We start from the raw sequence: 13,472 nt of genomic DNA on the forward strand, positions 1-13,472 counted from the left end.
TCCTCACTGAGGGCAGCGGGGGTAACAGGGGCAGGGCCTTAGGTGCCTGGGGCGAAGGAGATGCCCGGCTTCCTGGCAGAGCGGGCACGGGTTGAACGCTGAGGGGCTGCTGGGAGGGCGGAGATGGTGCGCTGGGTGGCGGCTGTACCTGTAATGGCGGGGGGCACGGATGGTGCCACCCCCGCAAGGGAGCCCCCTTCCGAGGACGTGTCCGTGTCGCTGCAGGGTCCAGTCGTCCCCGTCGTGGAGCTCCCCTCGCCCTCCGCCTCACTGGTCCAGTCTGACTCTGTGGCATGGCCCTCCTGGGCCATGTGAGATGCAGCTCCCTCCTGCCCCGATGCCACTTCTCCTCCGCCTGATGATGCTGATGCACACAAGCACAGAAAGACAAACAAAAAGGGGGGGGGAGAGAGAAATAAAGGGATATTGAGTACATGGATCTCCGGTACAGTTAGCGGACATGACAGACACAGATGCCCCCTGCACTAAGTTGCGCACTTGGGGTCCGCTACGCATTCCGTGGAACATGCCCTACACGCCTAGAGTTGACAACTGCACCCATGGATGACACGGCCCAGGGATGGCTGTACTGACAAACTACTGAGGGTGGTGGCTGGGGACACAGGGGCTTACGGGGGTGCCCAGCCTACAGATATCGCCCTGGCCTAGGGGGACCCCCAGCCCTCCTCCCCCACCCAGACACCTCCACTGCGCGACAACAGAGTAGATAATGCTTGTACTCACCCCCTTGTGTCTGCTGTGCTGCCCTCACGCGCCCATCCAATTCAGGGTAGGCCACCGCCAGGATCCGGAACATCAGGGGGCTCAGTTGACGGCAGGCACCCCGCCTACGTTGGGAGGCCATCCCCAGCAGAGACTCGGCGGTCTTCTTGGTCCCGCGGCGGATGTCCTCCCACCTCTTGCGGCAGTGAGTGCCCCGTCGATGGTGGACCCCCAGGGTCCGGACTTCCTTGGCGATGGCACGCCAAATCCTGATCTTCTCATGGGCGCGGACCTATGTGACACGTACAGGGAGGGAGAAATACCACGTTCAAGTTTCTCAGCATTTTCCTTTCCAGTGGCCCAACGCCCCCCATCCCCGCCAGGCCCCCCGCCATGCCCCCCGCCAGGCCCAACATGCCCCCCATCCCCGCCAGGCCCCCCGCCATGCCCCCCGCCAGGCCCAACATGCCCCCCATCCCCGCCAGGCCCCCCGCCAGGCCCCCAAGCCAGCCAGTGGCCCCAAATCCATATTGAATTAAACTCACTTGTTGGTCTGGAGGACCGTAGAGTAGCGCATACTGGGGGAGGACCCCATCCACAAGTTTCTCCAACTCCTCTCCAGTGAAGGCAGGGGCCCTTTCCCCAGGCGCAGCAGCCATTGTCCCTTCCAGACCGAGGTCACAGCAACACTTGCAGTATAGGTCCTCTCCTGTGAAAGTTCAAGTCGCAAGTGGATAAGTAGATAGAAAATGGCGGTCACGTCCGCGGCGGTGCGTACCGCGGCGGTGCGTCCCGCCACCGCCGGCGCCCTTCGCCATTGGCTCCTGAAACCCATAGGCTTCAATGTTAACCAATGCGGCTTCGCGCCGCGGTCTTCGCCCGCCGCCCGCCGCGGTGTGCCACGCCAGCGCATTGACCTCACATCCCATTGTCACACTTCACAGGTCAGGCAGCCGCCATTTCCAGGGCCCACATGGCTCAATTTCAACTGCGTCACACAGGCCTAGGCCTTGCATAGCCACTCAGACACGCCATTCACTGCATAGAGAATCGTATACTGTGCTAGCTGTGAGTACGTACCTGTGGGTTGCTTGACTGTGTGCTCCATGTTGTCATTCCTAGGCACCGTCCGCTGGGTTGGGCGAGGAGACGGATGAATCCTCCCGTGTACCGACCGCTGGTGGACCTGTCGACAATGGAAGAACGCCACATTATCCTGACCTACCGTCTTAACCGTGCCACTATCCATGAACTGTGTGCCCAGCTGGAGCCCGACCTGATGTCCCCCATCCGCCAACCCACAGGGATTCCCCCTCTGGTGCAGGTCATGTCAGTACTCCATTTCTTGGCAAGTGGGTCATTTCAGACAACCGTGGGAATTGCTTCTGGGATGTCTCAGCCCATGTTTTCGAAGGTGTTATCCAGAGTGTTGTCTGCCCTGATGAAATCCGTGAGGAACTACATCATTTTCCCTGAGGTGGGCGAATTGGCTACAGTGAAGGGTGATTTCTACGCCCTTGGACATATTCCCAACGTAATTGGTGCCATTGATGGGACCCATGTGGCTTTGGTTCCCCCAAGAGACAGGGAGCAGGTGTACAGGAACAGAAAAAATTACCATTCAATGAACATCCAGGTGGTGTGTTTGGCTGACCAGTACATCTCGCATGTAAATGCCAAATTCCCAGGGTCAGTGCATGACGCCTACATCCTCAGGAATAGCAGCATCCCTTACGTGATGGAACAGCTACAGAGACACCGTGTATGGCTAGTGGGGGACTCTGGGTACCCCAACCTGTCGTGGCTACTGACCCCAGTAAGGAATCCCCGGACCAGGGCAGAGGAACGGTACAATGAGGCCCATGGGCGTACTAGGAGGGTGATCGAACGCACCTTTGGCCTCCTAAAGGCCAGGTTTCGGTGCCTGCATATGACAGGTGGATCCCTAATGTACTCACCTAAGAAGGTGTGTCACATCATCGTGGCCTGCTGCATGCTTCACAACCTGGCTTTGCGCCGCCAGGTGCCTTTCCTGCAGGAGGATGGTCGAGACGGTGGTGTTGTGGCAGCGGTGGAACCTGAGGAGAGTGACGAGGAGGAAGACGACGGGGCTGAAACAGACAACAGGGACAGAATCATTGAACAGTACTTCCAATAGGACACAGGTAACATTTCAAAGATAATTTAGTAAATGTTAACTACTCTCCAGCATCTCTGCTGCCTGTCTATTTGCCCCAGTGTATGATGACTGAGTTTTGGCTTTTCCCTCCCTATTTCAGATCTGGGGTCCCCACTACGAGTCCTGTGCTTCGTTTCCCCATGGACTACAGCTTTGTGGCAGCTGTTTGTTGACTTCACCATGTACAAGGACATATTTGCACTGTCATGTCAATTACAATCTATTGAAATCACAGCCAGACTCCAGATATTTTGGTGCAAAATAGGTGTTTATTGAAGTGCTCAAAATGGGATGGGTGGTTTCAAGTGGGTGGGGGCTATGGTGAAGGAATGTCCATGGCAGAGTCCAGAGTAACAGTCACACAGGTGCATTGTCCAGAGGCCTGTGGAGAGATGGAGCATGGGCAGTTCAAGGATGGACAGGGTGACAATGTGGGACAGTGGGATGACATCAGGTGGTATCCATTGCTGGCGGGGGTCTTGACATCCTACTCTGTCTTCTTGCGAGATCTCAGGGCCCTCTTGCGGGGTGGTTCTTCTCCTGCAGGAGGTGGGGGTCTGGTGGGCTGCTGCTGTGCGGGGGCCTCCTGTCCACTAGCGCCGGCGGAGGTGGTTGGCTGTTCTTGGTCCAGGCTAGTGGCAGGGGCCCTTGGGTGTTGTTGAGTGTCCGCCCTGTTGTTGACGAGGTCCTGCAGCAGCCCTACCATGGTAACCAGGGTGGTGTTGATGGCTCTGATGTCCTCCCTGTACCCCCGATAGTGTTCCTCCTGCAGTACCTGGATCTCCTGGAACCGGGCCAGTACCGTCGCCATCGTCTCCTGGGAGCGGTTGTATGCTCCCATGATGGTGGTGAGGACCTCGTGGAGAGTGGGTTCCCTGGGCCTCTCCTCCCCCCCCTGTCGCACAGCTGCCCTCGAGTTGCCCTGTTTCCCTGGGCCTCTGCCCCCTGGCCGGTGTGCCCACTACCACTGCCCCCAGGTCCCTGTTGTTGTTGGGGTGGTGGGTTATCCTGGGTGCCCTGTAGTGGTAGACACACCGCAGATTGACGCGCCCTGGAGACAGAGGCATGGGCCCGCTGGGTGGGAGCTGTGCTGGTGTTCCCAGAGGGGTTTGGGTCTGTAGTGGCCTGGGCCTGTGTGAGGGGAACCGACTGTCCAGAGGTCCCCGATGGTCCGGGCTGGTCATCGGTGTCCAGGTCGACAGAGCTGCTGTCATCGCTGACGGCCTCTTGGGTGGGGGGTGTGGAGAATTCTGGCCCCTCCGCCGCGGTGTGTTGACGGTCGGGTCCTGCAGGGGTATAGAGGTATGGTTATAGTTTCAATGTGTGGCATATGGGTGTATCTGTGGGTTCTCGTGTCCCCAAGTGCTGGCATTCGTGTGTGGGGGCTTTGGTGAGGGTGGCTTGTGGGGGGGATGTGTATATGCATTGGGCATGCTTTGGTGATGGGTGTCCATGCTTAGTGGACGCATGCAGGCCTAGGTTTTGGGATGTGTGGGTTGTGATGGTGAGACATTGGCGGGGAATAGGTGTGCTGGGGGTGGGGGTGAGGATGGTGGTGGGGGTGAGGATGGTGGTGGGGGTGAGGATGGTGGTGGGGGTGAGGGTGGGGGTGAGGATGGGGGTGGGGGTGAGGGTGGGGTTCGAGGATGGGGGTGAGGGTTGGGGTCTGATTTGGCATGCAGGTGGGGGGGAAGCAGTATTGAAGCTTCAACTTACCAGTATCCATTCCTCCGCCGACTCCTGCGAGGCCGTCAGGATGCAGGATGTTCAAGACTTCCTCCTCCCATGATGTGAATTGTGGGGGTTGAGGTGGGGGTCCTCCGCCAGTCTTCTGCACGGCGATGTTGTGCCTGGATACCATGGAACGCACCTTCCCCCGTAGGTCGTTCCATCGCTTCCTGATGTCTTCCCGATTTCTGGGGTGCTGTCCCACTGCGTTCACCCTGTCGACAATCCTCTGCCATAGCTCCGTCCTCCGGGCAATGCTGGTGTATTGTATCTGTGTGCCGAACAGCTGGGGCTCTACCCGAACGATTTCCTCCACCATGACCCTGAGTTCTTCGTCTGTGAAGCGGGGTTGTCTTTGGGGTGCCATGGGGTGGTGAGTATGATGTGTGGGGTGGAGTATGTGTATTTAAGTGAGTTGAGTGTGGTGGTGTGTGTTGTTTTGTGTGTGGATAGTGTGTGGGTGATGGTGTTGAGTGGCTGTGGCTGTTATTTTTTGGATGCTGGTGTCTCGCTCTTGCCTTCTTTACGAATTTTTTAGCGTAGGGGTTTGTGGGTGATGTGGGTGTGTGTTTTATATTGTATTGTGTGTGTGGGAGTGGTGTGTGTATGTGTATCAGGTGTGTGGGATTCAAATCGTCCAATGTGGCTGAGTTTTGTTCGTTTGTGTGTATTCTGACCGCGGCGGTGTGTCCCGCCAATGGAATACCGCGTTTGAATGACCGCCGCGTGGATTCGTGGGTCGTAATGGGATGGGCGTATTTCTGTTGGCGTGGCGGTGGAGGTTTGGTCACCTCCACCTTTCCGCCGACCGCTGGTCTGGCGGTCTGTTGTGGCGGTCGGATTTTCGGAGGTTTGCCTTCTGCGGGTCAGAATGACCGTGGCGGGTTTCCGCGACCGCGGCGGGATTATGGAGGATTTCTGACCGGCGGTAGGCGCCTTTTACCGCTGAGGTCAGAATGACCACCTTAATGTCAGTAGCAAGGAGTATTAGAGGACTGCCTTTACTAATCACATCTGTCCAATACTGTTTCATTCTCAGGTTTTTGATTTTCACAGTCAGGATTTGAACCCAGGACACATTTCAACATTTTCATTTCACTAGCAATCAGACTGTGTATCTCTCAATTTTCAGATTCCTGGACAACACATTATGATTTCTCTTTTTCCCCGTATCCATTCACTTTGTGGCCCAGTCTATGCCTCACTGTATCTCAGGCTCTAACCCTTCTTACTGTACACACCGTCTAACATGACACTTCCCTCCATCTATCTCCATCACCTTCAAAGAACTTCTGCTAAGGCTTTAACCGATACACACAGCCATGCCAGTTGTATCCCTTGACAATCCCTTTCCATCACATTTTCCAACTTAGGAAGGGTGGCATTATATTTTTTAAAGTAATAGCTCTATGTTGACCTGTGCTCTATATTGCCAACAGTAGAGCCCTGAAGAATGTCCTCTTTTCCAGAACATCCCACAACCTTACCTGGGTGCACAGCATAGCAAGTGACATCCGTGCCCTGAAGCCTGGTAGCCAGCTCCCTGGTAAAGAGGATGTTGGCCAGCTTGCTGTTGCAGTATGCCTGTATGTTTTGTTTCACGCCTTTTGAGGGGACTCTGACTGCCCCAAAGTCAATTTTGCCACTGAGATAGCCGTCAGAGGTAAGGATCACAATGCGACTGGGGGTGCTGCGTTTTAATTGCTCCAGCAACAGATGAGTCAGCAGGAAGTGGCCTAGATGGTTCACGCCAAACATCATGTTAAAGCCGTCCTCCGTGACGCCATCTGCAATGATGCCTGGAATGATAAAACGGTGTACTTAATGCAATTGAAGATGGAACAAGGAATGCTAATGTAGCAGCAGAGACCAATTCAAGTACAAAGCTAAGATTAATGGTGCGCCTACTCGACACATGAAAATTAAAGATCACAGACCAACAAAAGGTCAAAATATTAGTTAAAGCAGCTATAACTACTCCTATAATAATTGTAATGTAGCATAGTGCAAGGGCTAGGTGCAGCTGTGACTAGACCATTAAACATTATTGATTGGAAGAGACCTATGACTGGACAAAGTGAAGTATATAAACTGTGCCCAATGTGGGCCAGCAGCTGTGTATGAACTGGCTGGATAGAAGCAGTAATGATGGCACAGCAGCAGCCGAGCCTGTGTGTAGACCCGATCAGCCTATGTTTTGATGGCAACACAGCAGCAGGAGTGTTTGTCTTTAAGCTGCCTACAGAAAATAATTTTGCCTCTTTGTAAACCTTCTACGAAGAATCTGGACCTGCAAATGCAACTGCTACACAGTAATGGTAATGATTGTGCATGGGTTCGATGCAATGTAGCAAGTCTAGGTACTGACGAGTTGTGCATTCGTGCAAGGATCGATGTGTGCGTTTTTATCTGAGTGTGCTTTCTAAAGCACATACATTGAACCTGTGATTTCTCAGAGTGGGTGCATGTGCTGGAGATAGCACTGCTCTGAAACAGAGAGCAGCAATCACGGCTTACTGCTTCCACGTTTATCGGCCTGCAGCATATGCACTAACTCTGAGACATTCAGAGTTAAATATATGCACTTTGAATGTGCAATCATAGAAGTGCGCAGCTGTTGCCCGGCTCAAATCACCTTTGTGATGTGGCCAGTAACAAGACTGTGTTTTCCATAGCAGCATGGATAGTGTATGGGCCAGCTACACAGAAGCAGTGCCTTTATTGCTAGATGTTTTAAAGTACGCAAAAAGTTAAGGATGGCATGCCTGAATTAAACTCAGCCACTAGTAATTACTCAGGCTGCATCCAAATCCATCATTCTTTCGCACACCATGTCACCACAGTTTGGACCCAGCTATATGCAAATCAGTCATTACCCTGCTCCATTCGGAACAGTCCTGCTCAAAATGCAAAGCCAGGTCCTCCCAGAACCGGAACACAAGCAACCCAGGACCTGTTTCACCCTTGTTATTGGGCTTATTCTTCAGGTACAGCTTGGTTGCAGTGACACTGTACACGGGAAACAGAGCTGGGCACACCCGTCCCACTTAAGGCTACATATGAAAGTATACATAAAGTGAGGGATGGAATGCTTGAATTAATCTCAGCCACTGGTAATTACTTGGGCCGTGTCTAAATTCACTGTTCTTTTGCACACCATTTCCCTTCAGTTTGGACCCAGTTATATGCAAATCAGTCTGGACCCTGCTCCAATAGAACAGTCCAGCCCAACTGCCAGGCCAAACTGAGGTGACATGGTGTGCAAAATAACGTTTGGATTGGGATGCCGCCCAAGTAATTACCACTGGCTGAGATTAATTCAAGCATTCCATCCATCACTTTTTGGTGACTTGTAGTGTCGTTCTAAGTAGGACATGTATGCTCAGACACTGGTCTCATGCACACTGTGTCACTGGGACCAAGCTGTACCCGGCTATGAGCCCATAACTAGGGTCAAACCAGTCCTGGGTTATTTGTGTTCTGGTTCAGGGAGAACCTGGCTTGGCAGTTTGGGCTGGACTGTTCCGACAGAAGCAGGGTCAACACTGATTTGACATGGTGTGCAAAATAACAATGCATTTGGTGTGCAAAATAACAATGGATTGGGATGCGGCTCCAGTAATTACCAGTTGCTGAAATTAATTCAATCAATCCGTACATTTATTTTTTGTGTACTTTACTGTTGCACTAAGTCAGACGAGTATGGCTAGACGTGAGTTCCGTGCACACGGTCACGTGCACCAAGCAAAACCCGGCTGGGGAGCCCATAACTAGGGTGAAACTGGTCCTGGGTTTCTTGTGTTCTCATTCAGGAAGGACCTGGCGTGGCAGTTCGGACTGAACTGTTCCGACTGGGGCATGGTCAAGGCTGATTCGCATATAACTTGGGTCAAAACTGAGGTGACATGATGTGCAAAATAACAATGGATTGGGATTCGCCCCCAAGTAATTACTATTGGCTGAGATTAACTAAAGCATTCATCCATCACTTTTTTGTGTGCCTTACTGCTAAATCTACAACAGTAGGGCTATTTCTACTCGTCACCCTCATTTGACAGTTGTAAAACCCCTAAAAACACACCAGTCACAGATTTGCTGTGGTGGCTCTGGGGCACATCTTTGCCACTCACCTGCATTGTTAATGAGGATGTCCAGCCGTGGCTCAGATTTGAGAAATGTTTCTGCAAAGGAACGGACAGAGGCTAGACTTCCTAAATCCAGCTTCATGAAAAGAACCTGCTGGTTTCCAGATTCCTGTGGAGAGAAAGAAGAATAAACTGAATCGCTCCTTCCAGCGGTAGACATATTTTTCAAAGCCCCTCCAAGTGGTCACCTGCTGATTTAAAGCTGCACTGCGCATATGACCCTCACTCTCTCTACGCTCCCCCTCCCCCAGCTATATGTTCCTTCCACAGAGGCAACACAATGTAGTAATGAATTAGTAGAACCACTCACTGTGTTTTGGGGAAATGTATGGAACAATTAACTTTAGTATAAACCTAAGGATACTGATTGATGAAGCTATTGTCTTCCCAATACATACTAAATCTGTTACCATCAGAAGATCTCAAGAAGAGTTCACCAATTGCTTCAAACATCCCAAATAGTTACTTTGTCCATCATTTCAGAGCAGAGTGATTACTCCAATGTCCTATTCCTGGGTCTCCAAAGGTGCAAATACAACATCAACAAAACATGGCTGCTTGAACAGTAATGGGAACCTAACACAGAAAAACTATTGCACACTTATGGGGCCTCCACTGATTACCTGCCAAAGAATGCCCTGCTCAAAGCTTTTTGCATAGCTAACAAAACCTTTTACATAACTTTTACCCAGTTGTTTGCTGACAAACAAATTTCAATTCATGTAATAGGGAGTATTTATAAAGCATGGACCAGAATGAACATTATTGCCTTGATCACTCTATACAATTGTGATCTGATTCAGTCTTTCTAGTATAGGAAGTAGCACTTGCATCTTCCCGCTCTTAATATTTCTAGGCTGATCAATCCTCAGAAAGATGACTGATGGATTTCCATCTATGTAATAGGGCAATCAGCATGTCTTGATCTACAGGATTTACCAGACGCATCCTGAGTGGAAATTCAGTAGGAATTCTCTGCACCCATGTGGACAATGGATTCAAGAGCACAGAACTATGAACAACTATCTGAGCTTACAATCAATCCCCTTTCAAGTTACAAGTCCACCTGAAGATGAAGTGAGTTATTGTGGGCATACTCCTTATGACTGCAGTGCTATAGTCAATGAACCAGGAGAAAGGTCTGTTTGACAACTGAGTTGCAGGGCAACAGGAAAATGATCCTTGACTAAGGGTGATGTCACATTAACAACATTGTATGGGGTATAATACTGTAGCATACATTAGTCTCGCTTTCTGTCTCCATCTACCTTTCATTCATCTCTTGCTTCTCTCTCTCTCTCTCCCCTCATTCTCACTCCCCGCTGCTGCTGCCCCTGCAGCCCCCTTTTTGAGCCGTTCCTCCTCCCACCTCCCTGCTGTCCTCTCCTCCCCCCTCCCTACTTAATGGCGGCCGCTGCGCAGGAGGAAGAGCAACCCCACTGACCTGGTCAGTGAACTGCTCTGCTACCGCGTAGCTCCACTGGTAAGTGAAGCACCTCTGTTTCCTGAACTCTGACCTCTGTCAGTAGTTCGAGGCCCTCCTCCACCTGCAGGCTTCTGCCTGCACCTCATCCCTGGTGTCTAGTGAGAGAGCTCTGCTCTTCTGCTGGGCTGCCCACTGCCTCTTTTTCTTTTTTCCATTGTGTTCTGTTTTTCTGTGCCTTTCACTTTCTGCTTCCATCTTTCACTCATCTCTCGCTTCGCTCTCTCTCTCTCCCCTCATTCTTGCTCCCCGCTGCCGCTGTCCCTGTGGCCCCACCCCGTTTTTCACGCCATTCCCACTCCCAGCTCCACCCTCCTCCCCACTTAATGGCGGCCGCACCAAAGGCGTGCCTAAGGCAAGCCCATCTGCGCCTGTCTACGACCTGACCACAACTAGCGCCAGGACCCCTGGACCGCCCGCCCACCACCACTACTCATCAGCAGCACTCATCGCACTCAACCCAGGACACGACAACAACTGTAAGCATCACCAAGCAACAGCAAGGGACCCTTCACCTGTCGCCACTGCAAAGTCACCAGCCTCCATCACGCAAGCCCTCCCCCAAAGACCCACAAAACAGAACACAACCTCAGATGCATCCTGATCAAAACTCGCTCCATCCACGCCATCGAACTCTGGAACCTTATTGACACAACATCCCCGGACATCGCCTTCTTGTTAGAAACCTGGCTTAACCCCTCTTCGGTTCCAAACATCGCCATCACCATCCCAGATGGCTACACGATCATCCGCAAAGACTGCACGTACTGCCCCGGGGGAGGCATTGCCATCGTCCACAAAGACTCCCTGCGCCTCTCCACCAGCACCGAAGACTCCACAATGAACATGGAACTTCTCCACTTCCAGATTGGAACAAACCCTAACACCACCCCCTCATCTACAGTCCGCTCCACCCATTCTGCGACACCATTGCTGACATCACCACCACCCACTCGGTCGCTTCCAAGGACTACATACTCCTCGGGGACCTCAACTTCCATCTGGAGAACAACAATGACGACAACTCCATGACACTGTTCGAAAACCTCGCCAACTTCGGACTCAAGCAACTCATCACCTCGCCCACCCACTCTGCCAGACACCACACACTCCACCCCATCTTCACTGCCAGCAACCACATCTCCATCAGCCGCATCACTGAACTCCAATGGACCGACCACCACTGTATCCACTTTACCATCAACAAATCCCCCGACAGACACTCTGCTCACCTACCACCCCGCAGGAGCTGTAACAAGATCACCAAAGACCAGCTACTCACCACCCTCAACAATTCACCCTCTCAGACGACCTCGACACCAACACAGCTGCCCAGGACCTCATCAACTGGATCTCAGACTGTGACAACACCTTAGCCCCCATCGATAAACCCTCTAACAGACGCTCATCTAAGGAAGCCAACTGGTTCACCCCAGCCCTCAAGGAGTCTAAGCAAAACTGCAGATGCCTCGAAAGGAAATGGCGCACCAACAAGCCCCCTACCTACCACAACGCCTTCAAAAAAGCCTTAAACACAAACCACCAACTCATCAGGACCACCAAGAGATACGTCTTCCAGGAGCGCATCACAACAGCGCACACAACAGCAAAGAACTCTTCATGATCATCAGTGAACTGACCAACCCCAGAACGAACTCCACAGACATCCTCCCATCACAAGAACTCTGCAACAACCTCTCCACCTACTTCCACCGCAAGATAGAAAAAATCTACGACAGTTTTCCAAACCAGGACCATCCCATGCCCAACTCGTTATAGAATTCACAGAAGCTCCACCAGACCCCCAATACCTACTCTGCTGGTCCAACATCTCCGACGAGGAAACCCTCAACATCATGAACTCCATCCACTCCAGCTCTCCCTCTGATCCCTGCCCACACCACATCTTCAACAAAGCGAGTAGCACCATCGCACCCAAGCTCCGGCATATCATGAACCGCTCCTTCGAAACTGCCACCTTCCCAAAAATCTGGAAACATGCCGAAATCAAACCCTTACTGAAGAAGCCAACCGAAGACCCAGGTGACCTCAAGAACTTCCGTGCCATCTCTCTACTCCGCTTCCCAGCCAAGGTCATTGTAGCAGTCCCCACAGTATAGACACACAGTAGAGGTAAGTTTGGATTATTAAGGTAAGTATTTATTTGTTAATTTCAAAGGAATGATGTATCGGATCCTCAAAACGGTTTAGGATCTATTTCTTCTTTGAGTGGTGAGCTTCTTCTTCCTAATGGGTATCCCTCTTCTTCTTCCCTTTAGATGTCGTTTTGGATCTTCCTCATGGGGTCCCGGGTACCATATAGGAAAAGAGGGAACAAATACCGCGGGTGAGTGGAATGAAAGCCTTTACATACGTCCCTTAATTATTTGAAATACTGAGGAATGGGTTAAGGAGGGGGGGGGTGCCAGTGAGGACTGTGGGCTATGTGCCTATTACTTTATATACTAAATGTGCTTGCTTTTGGTGCTTTTTACGTGCTCCTTCCTTTGTTGTGCCCTCTGATTCCCTCCCTGTCCTCCCCTCGCCCTGCCTCCCTCCCTTCCCCAGCTTGTCTCCCTTTACAGTGGCCCTCGGTTTGTCCACAAGGACCGTACCTTCCCGAGCCACGACCCTCCGGTGCCGTGGCTGGCTCTGTGGAGGTCCTCTCGTTGGTCTCCTGTCCTGTTGTCGTATGGTCTGGTCCCCTTGGATTCCTGTGCAGCTCTGTTCCTCCTGGCGTTGTCTCCGTAGGATTCTGACCACTGGGGCTGTCCTCCGTCCACGAGGTTGCCGTCAGGATGGTGTGGCTGCCCTTTCCGACCGCCGCCGCCGCCTTTCTCCTCTCCTTCCCGGGGTTCCTTTCTGCTCGCTTTCCACTCTCTGCTTCTCCCGCTGCCGCTGCCGCCGTCGTCCTCCTCTCGCCCTGCTCCTCCTCTCTCTGGGAGATTTCCCGGCATTTGGCCTCCCGCCGGCCAATCCGAGGAGTCATTGTCATCGGAGGTTGCCGAGGCAACCTCCGAACGCCGGCCTCGCAGTGAAAGCGTTCCCATGGCAACATGGGAACGCGGAATCGACTCTTGTCCTGCAGGCGCCTCGGCGGAGATCGGGCCGACCCGGTCACACACCCTTCCCCAAGAACTGTCCTGCTCTAGGACAGTTGCCGACAGGGGAAACCGAGATAGATAATCCGCGGGGGCCTGGCGAGATCCGGGTA

At 52.4% G+C, this 13,472-nt stretch overlaps 1 protein-coding gene across 1 annotated transcript in view; it reads right to left on the reverse strand.

Moving 5' to 3' along the window:
- Positions 1-13,472, reverse strand: part of LOC138285814 (dehydrogenase/reductase SDR family member 13-like) — a 190,764-nt gene that overhangs the window by 58,086 nt on the left and 119,206 nt on the right. The window contains exons 3-4 of the mRNA XM_069226212.1: positions 8,761-8,884; positions 6,118-6,429 (exon numbers count right to left, since the gene is read on the reverse strand). Coding sequence (XP_069082313.1) covers positions 6,118-6,429; positions 8,761-8,884 — 436 coding nt within the window. The remainder of the gene's footprint in view (positions 1-6,117; positions 6,430-8,760; positions 8,885-13,472) is intronic.

The sequence above is a fragment of the Pleurodeles waltl genome, chromosome 3_1 (assembly GCF_031143425.1).
Source record: "Pleurodeles waltl isolate 20211129_DDA chromosome 3_1, aPleWal1.hap1.20221129, whole genome shotgun sequence".
Lineage (NCBI taxonomy): Eukaryota > Metazoa > Chordata > Amphibia > Caudata > Salamandridae > Pleurodeles > Pleurodeles waltl.